At 36.1% G+C, this 23,742-nt stretch overlaps 1 protein-coding gene across 1 annotated transcript; it reads left to right on the top strand.

The window, feature by feature from the left end:
- The first annotated feature begins 1,544 nt into the window (after positions 1–1,544).
- igsf11 (immunoglobulin superfamily member 11) lies at positions 1,545–14,067 on the top strand. The gene is made up of 6 exons (XM_041258591.1): positions 1,545–1,704; positions 5,335–5,542; positions 6,078–6,233; positions 8,301–8,423; positions 9,003–9,150; positions 11,868–14,067. The coding sequence occupies exons 1-6, from the start codon at positions 1,666–1,668 to the stop codon at positions 12,307–12,309; spliced, it is 1,116 nt and encodes a 371-aa protein (XP_041114525.1). The 5' UTR covers positions 1,545–1,665; the 3' UTR covers positions 12,310–14,067.
- The last annotated feature ends 9,675 nt before the right edge of the window (positions 14,068–23,742 follow it).

Genomic DNA, 23,742 nt, shown 5'->3' with positions numbered 1-23,742 from the left:
TGTATGATTATAAAGCATGGTGTTTCTTTGGGCAACTTAGTGATATGATATGTACTGATGTGAATGCAGACACACAATATCTGTTATACATATTGTATGCTCACAATATTACAAACCTAATGCAAGATGAATGCTTTGCTCCATTTCTTGACTGTTTAGCAGGAATGTGTTGCTGTAAATGCTTTCCTGAAAATTTTAAAGAAAATTGTCTATACGTAGATCCTAAGGCTTTTACTATTTAAGTTGCTCTTAGTGTTTTCAACAGAACAGATCGGAGTGATTTTGTGCTGTTGACCAAACTCACACATACAATGTGGTTATTATACTGAGTGTAATAACCTTGGACTGTACGCACCCACTAAAATTTTGACAAAGTTACCAAAGAACTAAGGGCTATTCACAATAACAGACAAGTATGCTTATCTCAGATTTCACAGGTGTTTTATAAAATGCATAGTCTCAGTAAGCTTCCTTACATAAACTGTTTATGACAAGTGACTCCAACAATGTTAAGGTTGAGTGGTTGCTAATATTTTTTTTTTCTCGAACTGTGATTGCTGATAATTAGTCACTGTGGCAGGGCAGAAGCCCTGCTGCTGTAAATAGTGTGTGTGTGGCAATGTAAGGTTGGCAGGGATGGGGTTAACTGTCCCTGCCAGCAATCACAGATGTGGCCACTCCCCAATTAGCAGCAATTACTTACAGTATGTAAACCTGAGAGAGAGAGAGAGAGAGAGAGAGAGAGAGAGAGAGAGAGAGAGAGAGAGAGAGAGAGAGAGAGAGAGAGAGAGAGCAAGCAAGCAAGCACAAACAAAATTAAATGTGCTAAGGACATTATTTGATACAAGTTACTAATTAGAAAAACTGGGGGATGTCTATTTTTAGCTGGGTCTCAGTTAGTGGTGAGCTCTACGACAGAGTTTAAGTATAATTTCAGTGCTCTCCATTCAAATTCTTGTACACACTTCATCATGAACGCGTCACACATCTGCATATTTGGAATGCTTAGCGATGCAAAATTGCAATCACTCGGAATGAATTACAACATTCTGAAAATACTGGCAGTTCAGACCACTAGCACATTTGAGTTTACTAAAGGATTGAAGATTTGTAAAGCCCTATACACTGTAGGTGACGCAACAAACAAAGACCCTCTGTATTGACTAGAAACATAAGCTGTTTTCTTAGAACAAAAGTCAAATGATCAATGTGATGTGAATAGAGGCAGACTTCAAAGGTGCGACTGCCTTGCATTGCATTTCACGCTGATTTTAATTGCTGTGTTACAGTACAGGCATGCTGATCCAGCAAACTGCTCGATTGTTTTTGTCATTCTTCGCTAGCACTTATATTCTAGTTACACATCCGACTGAAATAATTGGGTTTTAGATTTCACACTTAAACCTTGTCACACGTGTCAACTGAATTTTTTTGCATGTTACTTTTGTCCACTGCTCTTTTTACACTTAGATAGGCTGACTGTTTGCACAGTACAGTACAATGAGCCTTTAATACCTTTGGTTGCCATTGTTTCCCACAGGATACGTGAAATCATTAGAAGTGACAGTGAGTCAAAGCAGTGTGCAGGTGGCCAGAGGTCAGACTGCCATATTGCCGTGTACCTTCACCACAAGCGCAGCGCTCAACAACCTGAACATCATCTGGATGGTGACGCCTCTCTCCAACGCCAATCAGCCAGAACAGGTACTGCTCACTATTTCCCTGCAAAAAAATGTAAGATGCGATTTTTGATATGAACTCTTTCTAATAAGCATCTTTAGTTAAAGATAACTAAAATTATCTAAGATGAGTGCTAATTGGCATCTGTGAAACTAGCTAAACTTCCACCAGTTTTTTTTTTTTTATGTTATGAAAAATGTGTGATAATCTTTTTCATTGTGACGTAAATCCCATTCTATTGCTAAGCGTGCTGCGTATTATTTAAAACAGACACTGTTTACAAAAAGCTGATGTTTGCAAAATATTTTAAGGTGACATTAAACTTTATTCTACATTTTTACTTAAACGAGACTATTTTAATAGAGGAATAAAAAAAAAAAGAATAGAAAACTTTGCAAAACACCGGGGATAAAGAATGCACTTCTTTTGTGACAGGCATGTAACACTGACACTGAATTTCATTTGCCATGTTTCTGCCCAGTTCCAGCCACTTCACATTGACGCAGTCACATTAGTAATCTGTGCTTCTTTGTCTCTTTCTGTTACTTTTCACTCAATTAGAAAGGACAGCACTGCGTGTTGTTATCATGCTAGGAGTGTGATATTAGGGATTTCATCACTCATCGGGGATATGAACCCAGCAGGTTGCTTATTTATTGAATTTAAACACATTTTGCATGATCTGCATAGAGAAGGAAACAAACACCCCATACTGTATAATATCCCGTTATCATCACACAATTTGCAGTCCGGGCACAGTCTGTCTGGCTCGGGGATGATTAATAAATCTTAGTTGGTTTGAAACCAATGCCATGGGGAGAAGAGCTTGCACCCTAATCCCCTACGTCTAGCTTGAGAGAGGATGGGATCTGACAGCTATATAAGCTACCTATCGCTCGGTATGCAAATTATACTGAGCCCTGGCAGCACTTCCTGTACTGCACATAATGCAACAAAGACCGTGGATATTTCATTCGGTGGTCCAAACGGCAACAGCTGTGGACTTTTTAGAAGTCTTTGTTTAATATCTTTGTACAGAGCGACATCATTTTAATCCTGCACAGTATGTTCAGTTCAAAGCTTTCCTTGCTTTTGCACAACTTGTTTTCCGTACTGTAGTTACCCACAGCTTGTGATATCCATTCAGCACTTGATCCACAACCTAGGGGTAGCCTGCAGCAAATAATCTCAGTAAACACACAGGGAGTCCTGATACAGATTCTTTTTTTTTTTTCTCCCACTATCCAAATTCATCTCTTATGGGTTACTTACTGTGCCTAGCGATTTACCTCCATTTACGAAAACAGGTACTCTCCACCGAACACATTGTTTCCTTCAGTAGATATCAATGAGTTTCAAGTCTTATTTGAATTTTCTGTTATTTCCCTGCTAGGCCATGGAATAATAGATATACATTTTGCCAACTCTTAAACCTCAGACTGACTTTCTTTCTGCATGTCTTTATTGCACATATATACCCATCAGGTGACTTTTCTTTTTCACCTTATTCTTTTTGGATTAAAGTGCTGTAATAAAAAAAATAAAAACAAACTAAGAAAAAACACAATGCCATGGTACCCAATGATGTGATAACCCATGCTATTAAACAAATACAGTGTGGAAGACAGGACGCATTCATTTTTATTCACAGGAGCCCAACCAGAATGGGCAATCCCCAGAGCAATGCGACTGTACAGTGGTGTACAGATTTTTGAAAGGGAAACACAAACGGAAATCTCATTACATTATTCATGAGACTGTATTTCACCACCTGCTGTAATCCAACCTGGATAGAATATTAAACCACCTCTGTCTTTGATATGTATTCTATTTCAGAACCCTTGGAATGTATAAAAACAATTACATGTATTGAATTCCGCTCCAGGCAGTATCAATATGTATGTTCTACAGAATCTTCATGACCACCACAGTAAAATCCGGATTCATTAGATTGTATTGCTTTGTACTCAACTGGGATTGTGTTTCGGGGGGTTATATACTGTATAATGTGCTCCAGTTGCAAGATGTGCTGTACAACAGTGTGTGAACTAAGCATAGCAGCTGACAGTAGTAAAGAAGGAATCACCTTTAACATCAGAGTAGATATTTATAAAAATAATAGAACATTTCAGAGTTACGGAACTGGTACTGTCCAAGCCTTTACTCTCAACCTTCTTTCCCATGTAAGGCAACTGCCAGGGAAAAGGTAAGATAATAAGTCAAACCATTGGATTTTTGTTGTTGTGATTATTTCAGATTAGACACAATAAAATACAACAGCATGGCCTTGATATACCTCAAATATATATATATATATATATATATATATATATATATATATATATATATATATATATATATATATATATATATATATATATATATAAAAAACAAACAATGCATTAACAAACCAAACCAGTTCTGTACCTGTGGAAGATTAGATGTTTATTGTTACTTTAATTAAAACAATCAAACATAAAATCAAGAGTCCTTTTTTTTTTTCTAATATATGTGCAAAGTCAGACAAGTAAGCTTTCTGGAGAGTATGTCTTTATTAGTGGGTGTCTTGTGTCCAACTGGTATTTTTGTGAAATCTCCACCTTTATTTTGTGGGTTTCCTTTGCCCTCTAGTGGAGCATGATATATAATACACCCCTATTTGAATTAAGTCTCTGAAATGCAGGAAATGCATGCACGTGTTTTTGCTAATTCTCCCTATATTCTGTGTTTGCAAAGTAAACCCAAGAGCAACATGAGCACATTTGTGGCCCCAGGGGCAGAAGGAGATAAGTCATGCAAGCACAGTATTCAGAATACCGGAACTCCCTTCCCAATGTGTACTTGAATACTGCCTTGTTGGGCCATAGTGTGTAAGTTATTGTATGGTAAGGTAAATGGCTTTTTTAATTCGTTCAGTCATCTTATAACACCTATTGGCTTTTTTTTCTTTTGTTTGTTTTTGTTCCCTGGTGAATAAAGACATGTCGCCTTCTTTTTGTCTGAACTTTGACTTTACTCCCAGCTGCCAGTAATTGTTGTTGTTGTCATATTTATTGAACAACGGATACATCTTTTTAAAAGGCCACAAGGTAGGGAAGGTATTAAATGCCTCAAAAGAAAAGCTCTATCCTTTAGATGTTTGATGCTATTAGTTTTTTCCTGTCTTCTTCCTCTTGGCAATCTCAATAATGCATTGGCTGTACCTCCTGTGGTTTAGTTATTGATTTTTTGTTTTTTGTTTGAGAGCATGTGCTTTTTCAGCTTTAGAAGTTTGACTTTAATCTTGCTTTGTGGCGGCACACAAATCGTGCTATGTATTTCTTAATTAGGTCTTGTAATTTTAAAATGCCTTCTGTATATCTGCTTTTCTGCAATGCAAATTAAAGCAGTTGGAACTACAGCTATTGGCATGAATTTGGAGTTACGCTCATTTCTCCAGTCTTAAAGTAATGAACATGGAGCTGTTGTTTTCTTTTTACCAGCTGCAGTACATGTGATCTGCGTGGTTTTTAAGAGTCAGCCAGATTAGATTTATAGTACCATCCAGGAAAATCAAGCTCTTATATTATAGCACCAAAAGCCTCACAATCATAACATAAGTATTGGTAAATATTCTCCAATGTAATTTCTTATTTTCTGGTATTCATTTTGTAGGTGATCCTGTACCAGGGTGGACAAGTGTTTAACGCAGCTGTCCAGTTTAATGGGCGAGTCGGATTTGTTTTGATGATGCCCAGCACAAGTGCCTCAATCTTCATCAACAACACTCAGCTTTCGGACACCGGGACGTACCAGTGCCTGGTTAACAACATGCCGGACAGAGGGAGCAGGAATATTGGGGTTATCGGACTCACTGTGCTTGGTAAACGGCAGCTCTTTGTGTTTGAGATCTTTGGGTACACAAACTGTGGCACAAGATAAAGGATATTTGTCCTGCTGCTGACAAACAGGCACCATGCCCTTATGTGAGGTCTTGAATAACATAAAGCTTTTTAAATGATGTTTTTTTAAGTAGGCCCACACTGGTTATTCGTTCACCATTTTTAACGCTCGTGTTAGTTCAGATTCTGAAGTTAAGGAGAAAGGGATTGAACATCCAACCCTGCAGTGGTTAAGCAAGCACATAGGAGTCATTTTACTTCAGCATTAGTTTCATTCTTTTGAAGAGGAGATCATTTTGGTTACCTTTAGTAGCGTCCAGTACTCTGCCTGTGATTGTTGTATTTGAAAAGCACATTCAAATGCATTTTGAATCAAACACACATTTTTACTCCAGGAAGAACGAGTTCTGAGCAGTTCCTTGCTAGTTTTAATTGTTTGTTTGTTTGTTTGTTTGTTTGTTTGTTTTGGTAAAATCCTCAATCATGAATGCGTATGTTTGTGTTTCTGCTGTGCAGTACCACCTTCCATCCCCTCCTGCAGGATTCAGGGGACTCTGGATATCGGCAGTGACATTATGCTGACGTGTAACTCTGACGAAGGCATCCCCACACCCACCTACGCCTGGGAGAAGTTGGACTCTGTACCCAAACTGCCAGCGACGGCGATGCAAGGTATACAAATCCAGTCAGCAGGAGTACCATTTTGCCCTATGTTTGCTGGTAAATGAAGTGTAGTTTTAGTCGTGTCAGTAGCTGTGGATGTTGAGACCCCCCACCCAAGTGTGTGTCCTGGGTCACGTGCAGTTACTGTTTGTCTTTGTGAGTAAATTAGCAGTCTGGTGGGTTTTCCTCCCTTTTGCTTTTCCATGTGCTTTATAATAAAAAGAAAGCTCAAAACACAATGTGGTTGTCTGCCTTCAGAAGCCTTACATGAGACAACACTGGTATCATTTAATCAGATAAAATGAATTATCATTTATGGTGGCAATTATTAAATTAGTTATGCATGTACAGTGCCCTTCATATTAATTTGTTATCATATATCAAATGTGTCAATGTTTATTGAAAATATAATGCATGTCCCAATTTTTCAGGTAAATATCAGGTGTAATACTCCAGGGACGGTTGGAAATGCAGCTCACCTGCTTCTTGCATTCATGTGAATGCAACGTGTGTAAAGCTAGTGAAGAGTACCTGTGTAAATAACCCCAGGTTACACTAAAACTAATTTAAAATCATGGATTTTGCTTGGTGCCAATCAGTATTTTCACATACTTGAGTGGGACAAATTTTGTTTGTCAAACCCTGGAGTTTATTGGTTAAAATCATTATAAACTGAGAAGGGGCTTGTGCGTGTCAGTCTACTTAACTGCTTAATGTTTCTTAAAAATAAATAAATAAATAATAACATGTAATTGAGTGTTAAAAATAACAATGTACCCAAGTTATACATCATACACTTTCCTCGTTTGGGTGTCAGTGCTAATAATTAAAGTTAACAAAATGGTCAAGAGTGTCCAATTTCCGCAGTAAGAGTTTTATTACAACATTGAAAGCCATTGTCTGCTTGTATATGAACCATGTTAATTGCACATTTCACAAAGCTTGTACAATTAAAAACATCTTTAACCACATGGATTGTGCAAAAGGGTCAGTGCATGTTAGGATCCCAAGCCGAAATACGACCCCATCGGTTGGGGTTAAATTACTTTTTCAGATAGCTGAAATCGTGTCGTTTTCGGCTTGGGTTGTCTTGCGAATCCCATCGAGGTGCAGAAGATTCACTTTACCCAAAGCATTTTCATCACTTCATGTAAAAGTGAGATTGGGTTATTCTCTGGGGAAATAAATATAATTAATAAATAAATACATAAAAAAAATCTTAAAAAACCCTGTTGTTGCTGTAATAAATATCTTGCAGACTTTTTTTTTTCTAAATATGAACGTGTCTTTTAGTAATTATAGTTATCAAATGTATTTTTGACAGAAGTTAATGTTTTAATAATCCGTTTTACTAAAAATGTAATAGTACTCACTGGAACCAGATCAAAGCAGGAACCGGGTACCCAATTTCAAAGGAACCGGTTCACACATCTCTACATTTTGGAAGCGACTTACACTAGCAGTGGAGCGGAGCGTGAGTGCAGCTAGCTGCAGAATTAGAAGCACTGGAGCGGACTGGGGAAATAAAAGCCATGGGGTGAGCTGTTTCAAAGAGGAAGAGTACGAGGAGAAGCGTTTATGAGCGCGCCACGCCGCTCACATGCTCTGTCTGTGACATAACTAGACCATTCTGAATCTTCAGTACAGTATTTGATTTAACCAACAAGTTATTGGTTGGTGTTGAGTTTTATATTTGTATCCACATGCTCATGTTTTCAAGTAAAAAATATACTAGAACAACTGGCATCTAAACCTATCGTCTTAATCCAGGAAGTTTGTTTTTCTATTTATGGTACAGCCAAGAGAATAATAAAAACACACAGTGCAGTGACATAAAACAAACCACGTCCAGCAGAGTACTGAAGAACACGACTACTGGGTCTAGACCTGAACAGTATTGTCTAGAAAGCAAGCGCCTACGAAAATGAGAAACCTTACTTGCCAGATCATTTTACAAAATCCAGCTGCAAACTAACACAAAGGGAGAAAAGCACACAGAAACATTCATTGCCATGGCCTAGTGTGGTCTTCCTTCTTCCAAAGGGTTTGATCTGAAAATCCTGATTCTGTTTCCAGATCGGATGCAGGGGACGGTGATGCTGCGGAATATCAGCACTGCCTCCTCCGGCCTGTACCAGTGCACGGCTTCCAATGCCATTGGGAAGAGCACCTGCCTTCTGAACATGCAGGTCATTTCGCGTGAGTACTGCAGGACAGCGGGAAACTGCGAGAGACTGCTTACAGCCATAGGACGGAGGTTTTTAGTCCAAGGCAGTTTAACAAAGGGGTTTACAGTCTCAGTCTTCAAGCAGTGTTTGAAACAGAGCCAAGACAGGAAAGTAACCCGGAGGTGTCAGAACCGCTCACCTACTTATTATATGTTGTCAGCTACAGTAGCAGCACGATAGATGCCATCAATTTGTAATAAAATTAGATTAATATAAAGCCAGTCACCACCTCTATATTATGTTAAGGGTGCTAGTGAACTTGTTTGTAAACTGAACTGAATTTGGAAACCAGGCCAAAGTTAGCAGTCCTTGCATTAATTTACTTAATAAATTACAGTGCGCTTTCTATATAAAAGCCTGCTTGTCCTGCTACATTTTTTAAAAAACTGAATGTGCTGTCATGATTCTGTGGGTGATTAATTTAAATGTTGGTTATTTTTTATAAACAATATGCTTTGCAAAGATGCTAAAAGAGTTTCTAACAACAATGTTATGAACCAGCGAGGGGTGAGTTCTCAAATCTTGACAACTCTTTCTTTTCTTCCCACAGCCCAGCCTCAGAGCGTGGGGATAATCGCTGGCACGATCGCCACAGGGGTCCTCGCGGTCATCATCTGTCTCCTCCTGGTTGTTGTTGTATTCTTCTACTGGAAAAACAGAAACAAATATGAGGAAGACGAAATCCCCAATGAGATCAGGTTGGTTGATCAGTTTGTGTGCTTGAGAAGTCTGGTCATATTGTGAAACTTAAAGGGGTCCAGTGTTGATCTCTTCAGGGATTTTAAATGCTGTATGATGTTGCAGCTAGCTAGGGTTAATGGCTACATATTTCTGTGTGTTTATTTCTTGGATTATGTTAACAATGTGATGATATGTGTTTGTAAAAAGCTTTAACAAATATTTCAATTGAACAATGTAGAGAGCAGTTTTTGCTCAGGCCACAGGAGGAACACAAACATCTTTTTCTGCAGCAGTCAGAAGAATAGATCTTACCATATATCATAGTTGCACATTCAGTCGTTTTCCCAAATAAAAAAATAACAGTAACAACGAGGGCCTGGAATGTAGCTGTAACAGGACAGAGGCTGGGCGCAAACTGGCTACCCTGCACACCGCAAGCGAGTGTCTTAACCACAATGCAAAAGAGCATCCGTGGTTTTTAGAGCTTTTAAACTCATTTCATCTTGCTGACAGGGGACTGGACAGGATCCGTAACGGCAGTGTGTGACACAACACTGTCTATTACATAACCTACCAAAAGCTGTCATGATATATTATTTAAGCACTGAGAGACTCTTCTTCTTCTTCTTCTTCTTCTTCTTCTTTAGATTTATTTTCTGTGGGCTAAAACTGGATTTTTTAAAAAGTATACCATGATACGAATTTCTACAGAACGGTACCCCTTTAGGCCATAATCCTGTCTAACACAAGTCCAGATTGTGCCCTGATACACCACATAAGGATGCTGTGTTCAGACTGTTCTGCCTGAAATCTATCCCCCTTCAGTTTCTTTTCATCATTTCTGCATAAGAACTAGCAATACAAATCGAGATTAAAATCATTATGGATTTTCAGCCATTTTAATTTATGTAACCTTGGCCTTGGACTTAAACTCAAGAGATGCCTTTTTTGTAAGGTAATTAGATGACAGTTAGACCACAGCTCCTTGACAAGTACCCATTAAGAAGTAGAACCGGTGAAGTCTCGTACTATACTCAACTCAATAACACAAGAACTGTTTAAATAAAGGTAGAGTTTGTCTCTGAGGGTTAAATGTCTCCCTGAGGACTCCATTCCCTAATACCACAAAATAAACGTGTTTTATTAACTATGTACTATTAATATATCGTTTTTTACTCCTTCATTAAGCAGTGCCACCATCAGTATCCATAGCTTCACTGTAATGTTGAAAACGAAATGTGTCCAGTAAAATATTTACGATTCTTAACTCCAAATTAATTTAATTTTCAAAGAAAGAGAAGCACTTTTCTATTGAATGGAATTTCTATAAACATTCATCAATAGGATACGTCCATCAATGGGATTCATTTTTATTTTTAAATAAATCTATAAACAGATTACATTTCTTTCAGCTTACTCAGGAAAGTATGTTGCAGAATACTTTGGAAGCATTTAGGTTGTGCCCTTTCCCTGTTTGGCATTTTTTATTGGCCCTTGGGTTACTTGTTCTGAAGCTGTGCGATAAGCAATTCTTAACACGTTCTTGAAATGGGATTACAGGTGATAAGGAGGCGTACTTCTGTCTCTTAAAGGTGACAGATTTGTCCCTGGAATTTGACTCATTTTGATTCATGGAATGATGTTAATCGTACCAAATGGGCACTGGCCTACCGCCACACTTTGAACACTCGTCTCCAAAATGAAAGTATAGTACAATGATGGCTTGATGACATCAACAGGAAAAACTCTGCCTGCCAAAAGTTGTTGTAAACATAGTCACAGACTCACCTGGTGAACTATTCCACATATTAATTATCCTCTCTTCTCTTTTGTTCCTACAACAATTATCTTTAAATATACCTATCCAAAATACAGTAACAGGTACCTGAATCTTTCTCAGGCAATTTTAAACATAAATTGATATGTTTGTGCATTTTTATGTATGATTTTAAATGTATTTATTTATTTATTTTTATGTAGGAATCAGTTTTTGTATCAGATACAAGTTTGTAAATTCATAGGAAAAAGCAGCCATGAAGTTGGCATATAATGAGGTTTAATGTGCTGCCTGGCTGATTGCTGATTCTTTAAAGCAACTTTATGAAAGTTCAATTTGTGAAATACTGTCCTGCGGTACGAAAACATTATTTACCTTTAAAAAAAAACGTTGGCTGACTGCAAGTCATTTTCGCTTAAGATATTTCTACACAGAAGGTGTCAAGTGCCCTCAGCCAAATGAAACACATTGGAATGACAAGGACTGGGAGGTAATGTTTTGCTTGCAATTGTTTTAACAAAAATGTACAGTCCGTTTCCATCAAATCATCTTACAAAACCGTCATTGGTGAAATTGAGTTAAACACGCCTGTCCTAACCCATTATTACATTTCCTTAGGAAAATGTATAATATCCCTAAAACAGCTAACAAGAAATATGAATAAATACATTTATATTACAAAAAAAAGAGCCTACTATAATGAGAGACTTTAAATTGTTAACCCGAGAATTGCTCTAGGCCAATTCAGTTGACCCATTTTTTGCCTGGGAAATGCAGGGACCTTTTAAGTGCCTCGTAGACAGTCAAATAATTCATTTCAGTCTCAGTGGGAGCTATAAGACTTGTATGTCGTACAATACAAGCATAAATTATACAACCGTGCTTCAGGTAGCCTGTATAAAGGCCAGCAATTTAGCCAGCAATGCTATTATGTATTTCTTTGTTTCTTCCTTCCAGGGAAGATGACCTGCCCCCGAAGAGGTCTCCTTCTGTCAAAGCATTCCATGCCGATGCCTCCTCTTCAGAAAACGACACCTTGACGTCCACAAACACATACAACAGTCGCTACTGGCACAATCCCAAACCCAGCTACGACACCAACTCCTACACACGCTATAATGGAGACACACATAAGACCTTCTCCGGCCACATGGGTGCCTCACCTGCCCGGCCCGCCTACGCCAATGGCAGCCATACACTTCCGCCACCCAAGACTCTCGTGGTCACCGCCCCCTCTCCACAGACCGTCGCCCGGGGGAACGGCTCAGTAACCTTGAAGCCACAGCCACAACACAAGCAGCACACGCATTCCTATGCTGTCAGCCAGGCCACGCTAGAGAGAATGGGTGCTGTGCCTGTCATGGTACCACCGCAGAGCAGAGCAGGATCTTTAGTATAAACTTTAAAAAAAAATTGCAAATGGATTTTATCATAGAGTTCATCTAATGCCAACTTTCCAAATGTACTACTGTGACTACAGCATGTGGCTCTTCCTTTTTTTTTTAAATACTGTAAAAATGTATGTAAGACAAAGGGGGATGGAGAAAAGGTGCATTAATTACACTGTTACTGCACATGCAGTTACTGTATGCAATTATAGGCAATGGTTTTGCTTGTTCTATTACATTACATAGAGTTTTGTAGTTAGGATTTAGTGACAGTGTGAATAATGGCACTTAAAACAGTGTTACACTATTTTGAAGCAGTCTTTTAAACAAGCTACAAAGGTTTTAAGCTACCAACAAAAATACTTACAAGATGAGCAAAAAAGTTACGGACTAACACCAGAATGTGGTACTCTGTTCGTAGTGTAAATAAAAGCATACTTTGCATGTTGTTGTGTCAAAAAAGCAGTTGCTACAAACATGAATAAGGGTTGGAGTAATGGTTGTAATGGTTACTATTGGTTAGTGGTGCTGAAAAGTGCCATACATTTCAATGAATCCCTCCGTATTTCAGTGAGTAGTATAACATTGGAAATCGCTGCTACACTTCAGGATTTTCAAGAGTTATATACATATAAGCAGAAGGGGTTCCTGCATATGTCACCACAGGATGAATGTTTTCTTATTTTACTAATTTATGTTTGTAAATTTAACATTTAAATATATTGTAGAGCTTTAGTAATGGAAAAAAAAAAAAAAAAACAACAACTAAAGTTTATCAGTATTAAAAAAAAGTTAAAAAGTTAACTTTTCAAATCAATGCAAAAACATCAATCCTTATTACAAATATATTAAGGTCTCATAACACTATGAGACTAATCTCTAGTTTTGATTACAATTTCTGTGTCCAGTGGGGATAGTCCTCATGTCTTAATTTTAAAAAGATTGTTTTATTTTTAAGTGAGAAGCATTTTGAACATGTTTTCTCTGAAGACATGGTGTTCTTCTATTTTTGTAACTAGGTAACTTGAAAGTTAACCAAAAGTTGGTGGTGCCAGTTATTGTGCTGTCGCAGAACTGAAAGGGTCTCAGAATTTATTTCTTCCTTTAAAAATGGAGACAGCTCCATTATTTTTCTATATCCTCTGTTTGAACTATTTTTTTTTTTTTTTACTTTTGAATGTCTTAAGAGGAAAATACAGAACTATGGCAGTAACGTGTTCTGAGATTTAATAATACAACAACTATATATATTTTGTTTCATAAAATGCACAAGATATAGGGTATAATTTGGTAATGTTTTGGTTTTTTTTTTTTCAAAGTATTCATTACAAAACTCTTGCCAAAAATTGCTGTTTTCAGTTTCATTTTTTAACCTAATTCTGCTGGCCTGGGTTAAATTTGGACAGGCTCTTGTTGTCACTGACAACCACAGGCCAAGCAGAGCAAACATTTCCATTTTATACATTGATACAGTCAACGTTGAAATTCACCAAAACAGTAGTTTATTATACAAGTTCTTTATATTGTCTGTAATAAAGAAAGAACAGGTCTGCTGTGTTGCTTATTATGCTCAGTATATTCAACTGGAGGACATGTGATTGGTAGAATGCTCATTTTGATGCTTATCAGTTGAGAGCTTGTCTCTGCTAATTTTAAGATTTGTTTTAACTAAAAAGTACAACTTTATCATGATACTGCAGTTGATTAATTGTACTGCTAAAAAAAACAAACAAACAAAAACAAACAAAACAAAATGGTTAAACCTCTTATGTTGTATATATATATATATATATATATATATATATATATATATATATATATATATATATATATATATATATATATATATATTTTTTTTTTCTTTAAGGCATCTATCAAGAAAATCTGATGAGTGTAACCTTCCTTTACTAACTAAAATAGAATATCACAGCTAAGGCCAGTGCTTTCCTAAAATTAATCTGCCTTTCATATTTTTCAGTTTTTTTTTTGTCATTCAGAAATTCAAAAATATTGTATTTCCATAACACTGTCATGTAGTCACACATAAAGTGTTATGCGCATATACAATCATGGAAAAAGGATTGCCATTTAGAACTTACAAGCCATGGGATTGATAACGACTAAAAAAAAAAAAACATGAATACCACATTTACTGATTGTCATGTTTTGAAAACATGATTCTAAAGTGAATGGCAATCACGTTGATTCAATGTGTATTGATTGCATATTATTCTGCTAGTGTGGATAGGGCATTATTTATCCTTGAAAGGAGGCTGATTCACTCTTCAGCCTTAGCATGAAATGATGCATGTGTTCACTTCGTTTAATGCTTAGTTTTTGTTTTTTTTAATGGAACTGTATATTCCTGCTGAAGTATCCTGCCTATGACTGGTCATTTAGCTGAGATAGAAATGTTAAGTTTTGATAAGAGTCGACATTTACTGCTTCATTTAAGCATTTGTATCTGTTGCTTGAAAGAGCCAGGCAGTTAACAGCCAGTACTTTCTTGAAAAGCTCTTTCCTTTTAACTAGGACTTCTGGGTCTTAAAAACATACTCAGTTCAGACAGGGTTAACTGGACTGAAGTGGCATCACTGGGTTAGCAGCAATGCCCATTACCGTTGTGGGCACCGCCTGCAGGGCATTTTACCACAGTCGAAGGCTCTTTACAAAAGCTAAGGGAGTCTATTCAGTTGTTTATAATAATAAGATAGTCTGCCATTTCACATTTAAACACAAAAATAAACTGAAAGGGCTCTATTTGAATCAGATAAATGTGTCAGTACTAGAATAAGAAACACAAGGATATGCTGCAGAGTTAGATAAGATCAATTAGCTTTATTTTGCATTACCTTAACTGCTTTAATATAATAATCAAACCTTTCTTGCCAATACTGTCAACTTTGTAAATATGTAAAATAGTTATTGTACTTACTGTTGAATTTATGTACAATACTGAGATTAACATTTAAAGTTGTATTGAATAAATATTGATAATAAATATAGCTGGTACCGTATTTTTTAAATTAATACATTTTTTTATTACTTTTTTTGCATAATAGAGTTTGTGCCAGATTCTTTAAGCTTAAAGGAACTTTTATATCCATGTTTTTACAGCAATTCCAACAAAAAAAAATTAAGCCATACTTTAAAAGGTTTAGCTAATAAAATAATAACAATATAAAAGAATCATGTTGCTTTTTTTGTTTTTGTTTAAAAAGCAATGGGATGCTAACATGAAATGCCTGCTTTGGTTTTGTAGAGATTGCAGTCTATAAAATTGTCACCGGGTGGCAGTATAGTCACATGACTCACTGACAGAACAGACCAAGAATAATAAGGCCTTAATCAAGCGAAGAGTGGCAACACTAACTCAATAATAATTGTTTTGTTTTGAGTTGGTAACTCTTAGTATTAGGGAACCTCTAGAACTGTTTTATTAATATATATCAGGAAATTGTATTATACCAATCTTACAATATGTTAAACGTGAAGCAAATAATAACACTATGTAACACAATTTTTGTTCCTGGGTAGTAAGTGTTATTTCCTAATTGCTTATGCCTCAAAAGTATAGAACATGCTGTTATTCCCCACAAACTTTGCTTTTGTGACCAGGACAGTGATATTTCAAAATATCACTATTTCCAATGGGAAAACGGGCAAATGTGTGTCTTTTCATTCACATAAAGTCAGAAAACAACAACATATGAATCCAAATTAACATGTATTTATATTTTTCGAGATTTACGATTATACTATATTTACAGTATAATTGTAAATCTCAAAAAACTACTCACTTCTAAATCTTTTGTAGTCATCTTTGTATTACTTTAGTATAAATACATGTTAATTTGGATTCATATGTTGTTTTTTTCTGACTTTATGTGAACGAAAAGACACACATTTGCCAGTTTTCCCATTGGAAATAGTGATATTTTGAAATATCACTGTCCTGGTCACAAAAGCAAAGTTTGTGGGGAATAATAGCCATGTTCTATACTTTTGAGGCATAAGCAATTAGGAAATAACACTACCCAGGAACAAAAAAAAAAAAAAAAATGTGTTACACGGTGTAATCTATAACTGACCTCGAAATGCTAATATAATGAATAACATGTTTATAGCTTGTTTAGCTGCCAGCTGTGAAAGACACCATTTTAACAACATGTTCCATATTGTTTATATAGAAGGCTGGTTGAGTACTATATTACCGTGTTATTCTTTGGGCAATCACAAAAGCAAAATATCACGAATTACACAAGAATTTGGGACCACATTTGACCTGCTCAACATCACTGTGCTAGATGAGGGTCTTTATTGATCATAAGAACATAAGAACATAAGAAAGTTTACAAATGAGAGGAGGCCATTCTGTCCATCTTGCTTGTTTGGTTGTTAGTAGCTTATTGATCCCAGAATCTCATCAACCAGCTTCTTGAAGGATTCCAGAGTGTCAGCTTCAACAACATTACTGGGGAGTTGATTCCAGACCCTCACAATTCTCTGCGTAAAAAAAGTGCCTCCTATTTTCTGTTCTGAATGCCCCTTTGTCTAATCTCCATTTGTGACCCCTGGTCCTTGTTTCTTTTTTCAGGATGAAAAAGACATTGTCAATGCCTTTTAGAATTTTGAATGTTTGAATTAAAGGTGGCGGCGTAGTCTTCTTTGTTCAAGACTGAATAGATTAAATTCTGTTAGCCTGTCTGCATATGACATGCCTTTTAAACCCTGATGCCACCTGTGCCAATGAGAGTGTTTTATTTAATTTACAAGCGAATCTTCAATTCTTATGTCAGTCTTTGTCAGACTGCCAGCTAGCTGAGAGAGGAGAGCAGGGAGCCCTCAGAAAGCTGCAGCGAAATCAACTATCTGCAATGACCTCCCCATCAAACAAGGAGAAGCGCCCAGACCCACCCCAGCACAAACATTGTATAGTTTATTACACTGCCATTGTATAGTGTATTACACTTCCATTGTATAATGTATTGCACTGCCATTGACAGCAGACCCTCTGTGATGGGAGGTGTGAGTTATCTGCTGACAGACCAGAGAGGCAGGACTTATTAATTTTATAGGAGGCTGTGTGGTCCAGTGGTTAAAGAAACAGTCTTGTAATCAATAGGTACCTGATTCAAATCCCAGCTCAGCCACTCATTGTGTGATCCTGAGCAAGTCACTTATCCTCCTTGTGCTCTGTCTTTTGGGTGAGACATTGTTGTAAGTGACTCTGTAGCTGATGTATAGTTCACACACCTTAGTCTTGTATCTTGTAAAGCACTTTATGATGGTGGTCCATTATAAAAGACGCTATATAAAAAGATTATGAAAAAGATTACTCAAACATATGAAAAATGGTGTGACACTAGCAGCAATGGTGGCACGCAGGAAACATACAACTGTACAAAAAAAGGCAAAACTACAAAGAACAGTTGCTGTGAATATGTGGTTTCGGCTTATTTAGGTCCGCTTGTGAATTTAATAATCAGCTCTGATCCCGTCAAAGGAGTTAATTTCTTTGTTCACAAAGCTCTGATCCCCCATTTCCACCCACCTGCTTACCATGTGTCCTAGCTGAGCCTCCCAGAAATTTAATAGCCTTACAAAAACCACATGTTAAACTTGGTCCCAAATTATAACATTAATATACACTGTGACTGAGTAGAGCCAGAAGCAGAATCACCTGGCTCTAATATAATGGGACTCACCTGCCTGTAATTAGGCAGGCAAACATAAGCAGGTCTAAAATGTTTGAAGGTTGTTTGTCAGCCTCTGTGTGAAGCCTGTGTGTAACCTACATGTGTTCAGACCGGGAAAATGAGAGAAAGAAAGCTCAGGACAACAATTTAAGAAATAAATATTATTTCACCAAAGAAAACTAACCTGCAGACGATCAGTAGTTCAGTTACAGTGTTCTATTTACAGCAATCTTAGAATACTTCCAGTTTGCTTCTAAAGCAGAAACCGCTAACAACATTTAAAGGTGTAGACAGTAATGCTATATATATATATATATATATATATATATATATATATATATATATATATATATATATGTGTGTGTGTGTGTGTGTGTCTGGTAAATGTAGTTCTGTTTTCCCACAAATTACATTCATTATTTCAAAATGTTCTGGGGTCCCACATGTTATGGTAAAGTATATTAACATAAACATGGTGAACCATGTACAACTATGGTAAATGAACATGTATAGTAAAACCATGTAAAATGACTGCAGCAATCAGGGTGACATCAAACATACCAAATTAGTTTCTAACATGCTTTATTCTCAGTACTAGAACAGTTGATATAGATGTGTTATGTTTATAAACATTTCTAGACTCTGCAAGAGCAATTTTTGGCTTATAAATATAACTTTTTTCTTTTAATATCAATCAAATATCATTTTTATGTTTTCGAAGGATGGTAGAAAGCGTAAGACCACGCCTAACCTTGATTTTGACAGAAGTCACTCAAACCATCTTGCATTGAATTTGAAGATGTAGAAAGTCATAGAATATATGTATATATGGGTATGGTAAATGTAGTACAACAGCACATATAAAAAACAAGTAATATGAGTAAAATACTCTTTGTATTGTACTGCTGAGAACAAAAGTTACAACTAAAGTAGAACTGACACAATTTCCAAAACAAAGGTGCATTTATAGGCTTTGGTAAGCCAGATGACACTTGACTAAATAAATAAGCTCCACTGTTTCTTTATTTATCTGCAATAATGTAAACATACAAGCAAGAGCAAGCCTACAAACTGCTTTCACGTTGCAAAAAAAAGGAAATATCATACCCTAGCAATAGATTATTTTCATAGAATGAAAAAAAAAAGCAAGAGTGACCCATAATTTCTCTGCTTAATACTGCTTTGGTAGATTGTATTCTATTTTCCTGTGTAACATGGAATAAATCATTCAAATAATGTATCTAGTAAGAATGGTTTGTATAATATATTAATAAGGAATAGTGTGGTCTCACATGTACTACTTTTCTTCTATGGAGCTTATGTACCATATATCTGAAAAAAAGACTGTTGCTTTGCATTCAGCTACATTCTTGACATGCATTTGTACTGTTCTTGCAACACAATGGAAGATGCTTTGAGAGAGAGGGATGAGAGCACCTGGCCCTTCTTTACACAGCATACTTTCAAAAAGAAACAAAAAAGATTTTAACTTCCAGTCCCCATTTTCATTACCTTGATTAGCACGTAAAATAAAAATCATTTGAGGTACATTACAATATAAGAAGAAATGCTTTACTTGTGATAGATGATCTTAAACCCAGAAATGACAATTTGAAGTATATTTTTAAGTACCTGTCACTGCTGATAACTGCAGAAACCTTTTAACTTTATTAAATTGTCAGGCTTGAAAATGATTTATCACAGCCCACAGACATTTCATTTTACATGGAAAACTATAAAAGTCCACTTAGAGTCATCGTGAAAGAGCTATTGATACGTCAAAAACAAACAGCCCCAGGGGTCTGCCCTTTATTTTTCTGCTCAATTTTACAGCAAGCTAAAAAAAATCTTATTCCCATAAAGTAAAAATATGGTTCTATGCATGCTGATTGTAGAATTCTAGAAAGTAGCATGCTACACGTACAACATTGTACATGACTCAGCAATATTCTAGATCAGGGATTTCCAGCCCCAGTCCTCAGGGACCTCTGTGTCTTCTGCTTTTCATTCTACCTGAACTCTCAATTATCTAAACCCTTAATTTAACTAATAATCAGCTCAGCTGGACATTTTAAATTGTTCTCAGCTCCTACAGAGTTGCAGATTTCAAGTTATTTATAACATTTTAGACTTAAGTTGAAATCTCTAACTGTTTAAGAGCAGCAAACAAGTACAAGGGCCTAATAAGCTAATTATTAGTTCAATTAATGGTTCAGTTAAGTAATTGAGAGCTCAGTTGGAATGAAAACTAAGACACAGGGGTCCCTAAGGACTGGAGCTGAAAATCACTGGTAGATGCAGCAGTCTTAATTCAACTTTTAAACGCATGGTATCATTTTACATTGTGGGTTTAGGTTAAGTCTGGCTGTAAAACTTGACGGGAACAACCACACATAAGAATTTTTGGATTTCATAAATATACCTAAGAAAAGCTTAAAGGGCACAATGATATTATTGAACAAGGCTGATCTTGTTTTGGCCATTTGTTTTTAGCAATACCACCTTAAATCCTCTTTTAGCTGACACCGCCTTGCAATACATTTCAGAATGAAACTGCGTTCCTTTTTATCCTGAGGCCCTGCAGGCATAGTTTAAGGAGGAACTAACTGGGTGCCGAAGGATATATTGTTACACATCACAATGTGTTGCTACAAAAGCTCTTTTTAAAATGTCCGCTCCAGTGCACTGGGGTTTGAGATTTGGCCCATATGGCAAGCCAAAATATTTCAAGATATCTCTAAATCATTTCAAGATATCTCAAATTGAATTACAGATATCTTTAATTGTACAGTTTTTAAGATATCTAAAATTCATTTTAAGATATATAAATCAATTAGAGATGACATAAAGAGATCTCAAATTGATTTACAGATAGCTTTACATGCTATGAACACCATGTGGATTTTGTTACATTTTGTTACGCAAGACTGTCATTTAGAGATATCTTAAAAAGAGGGCTTTAAAGATATCTCTAAGTCATTTGAAGATATCTAAAAAAAACAAAACAAAACAACTTCCTGTTCATTTAGAGATATCTTTAAATAATTTAAATATATCTGTAAGTAACTTCCTGTTCATTTGAAAATATCATCAAATGATTTAGAGATATCTCTAAATGACCAGGAAGTTGTTTTGAGATAGCTCTAGAGCGATTAAAAAAAAAAACAAACCACAAAACAAAAGACAAAAACACCTAAAAGAACATAACAATAAATGCTCTGGCTTTTCTGTTCCGTACCACATCATGGATCTTTATTGCTGTGTTACCTGTTTGACAATTTGGGCAATAATCCTCAAACTATCAGTGCACTGAAGAGCTTTGAAACATGCTTCAAAGTTATAAGTGTAAAAAACATGTGGGGACATGTAGCGCTAAATTTTTCGGAATCCCACGACTTACTCTTTAAGGCTTTATAACTCATGTTCTTACCTCTCATTAGTATAACATGGGTGAAGCTAATGTATCTTGCCACCTCATTCTAAATTCACTTCACACTGCAGGGTCCATTGGACCTAATCAATTGATCTACATTGCAGTATATATATATATATCAAACTCAATAGACTCACATCCAAATAAATCATGTTATGTTTTAATCACCTGTGGGTATGACAACATCTGGCACCCAAAATAGAATGTTATTTTTCTAGAATTATGATGTTATCATACTATACTGTTCTATATTTTGGAAATAGGCAGATGCCAATTTGTACGATTAACATTGCTCTTTTTTTGTAATATGAATGCATTTCTTCATATTTCTTGTTAGATGTTTTAGGGATATTATAAGGAAATGTAATAATGGGTTAATAACAATTTTTTTGATGATTTGATGGAAAAGAGATGTTAAAACAACTGCAAGCAAAACATTACCTCCCCGTCCTTGTCATTCCAGTGTGTTTCATTTGGCTGAGGGCACTTGGCACCTTTTATGTAGAAATATGTTAGCGAAAATTACTCAAAAGCAAATTGTTTTTTTCTTTCCTACCGCAGGGCACAAAAATCAGCAATTTTAATTTTGGAGTACTTCACAAATTTAACTTTCATAAAGTTGCTAAAAAAAAGGTAAAGGGCACAGAGCTACATCATTGCTTCCCCACAATGTCAAAAGTACTTTTAACATGACAACCACTGGCATGACACTTGGCTTGATGGAAACCCAGGTATATTTTTGAAGTGTTCAATATCAAAAAGTTTGTAAGAAACATGCTCAACTCAATTTCAATAAAGTTCTCAATGGGTGCTGAAGCTTAAATAAGACCGGGAATCAAATGAAAATTGAACAAGTCAGCACTCCTTAATTTTTTTTATTTTTTATTTTAGTTTAAAACATGGTTGGCAGGAGACAAAAGAAAAAAGATAAAGTAGCAGATGCTTTGCAGCTATCAAGACTTTGTCAGTGCACCATGAAGGAACAAAGTGACTCAACTATATAGACTTAACAAGAATCCAATGTATGATTAGTTCATTTACAAGTTAATCAAGTCAGGAAAGACGCCAATTAAACTTCAATTAGGAGATCAGTTAAAGATGGCACCAATTAACATAACATAAAATACAATTTATAATAATCAAACACATACACTGTATTAACAAAATAATACATAATTAGATAGTTTCCAATAAATGAAATCATTATTAATCAAAGGTTTATAAACAAGCAAAAGACACAACATAATATATAATTTAATGATAATATAATCTAAATCAATCAATCAAAAAAAAAAAAACCAACAGAATCAGTTCTTCATTCATACCTAATGGAGCTTCAGTTTTAAGTGTATGAATCCAGAAAGCTTCTCTTTGTAATAAAAGTTTAACGTGATCTCTACCTCTTCGGGGAATTTTAATCGTTTCAATGCCCAGAAATTTGAGAGATTAAATTTCATGAGCTTCTAGCATTTGGGGTGGGGGGTTGGTAAATCCCCCCTTTTTAAAAATTCTCTAATGGTTTTTCCCACATAACAAAGTCCACAAGGACATTTAAGCATGTATACTAAAAATGTAGTTGTCCATGTGATTTATCCCTTAACATTGTATTTTTTGCCAGTATGTGAATGATTGAAAAAGTCACCCTTAATCACTGCGTTGCAGTTAGCACAGATATAACAAGGGAAATTACCAGAAGGAATTTGAGATGAAAGATGTTGTGGTGGAACATGAGTATCGGCTTTAACATGCTTTTCCTATGTATATGCATTTACCATTGTGGACCCTGGCCTGTAATCATATGCATTAATATGCTTTACCATACCTTGCTGTTCTTTACAGTGCTTACCTATGCTTTACCAGGCTGTCACTAAGCTTTATTACACTTTGCTATGATTTTACTATGGTACACTTTTATAAGGGCATGCTACCTCTATTTTTTTGCATACATACAGTCGCTATTGAGAGAACTAATGAGTGTCTCACAGCTCTGCAACCCCGTCATTCTCAAGCCAAGCTGCTGGTGCTTTAGACATACTTCTGGTCTGAATCTGGAGACCTCAGCACAGGATGCTGCTTGCTAACCAGGATGCCCTGAAGAGTTCTCCAGCTTGCATCTGATTTTAGAACTCTCACCGCTACAGACCCAGGACTCTTTGGGAAGTAGCAGTCAGAATTCCAACTGCTTTTACAGCATTAGTTAAAATCACCCAGGATTTCAAGAATGATGGTTGTAGGTAGTAGAGTACATCAGCAATTAAGTAGCAAGAAAGATGTACAACACAACCGTATGGTGACCTACATCCTTCAGGATT

The sequence above is a fragment of the Polyodon spathula genome, chromosome 9 (genome assembly GCF_017654505.1).
Source record: "Polyodon spathula isolate WHYD16114869_AA chromosome 9, ASM1765450v1, whole genome shotgun sequence".
NCBI classification, from domain to species: Eukaryota; Metazoa; Chordata; class Actinopteri; order Acipenseriformes; family Polyodontidae; genus Polyodon; species Polyodon spathula.
Note: the sequence above shows the minus strand (reverse complement) of the source record. Positions and strands in the feature narration are given on the sequence as shown.

Coding starts and splice junctions, on each gene's coding strand:
- igsf11 (XM_041258591.1), top strand. CDS start 1,666: ATGGTGACGCCTCTCTCCAACGCCAATCAGCCAGAACAG. Junction 6,234..8,300: donor GCCAGCGACGGCGATGCAAG/GTATACAAATCC, acceptor TTCTGTTTCCAG/ATCGGATGCAGGGGACGGTG. Junction 8,424..9,002: donor GAACATGCAGGTCATTTCGC/GTGAGTACTGCA, acceptor TTCTTCCCACAG/CCCAGCCTCAGAGCGTGGGG.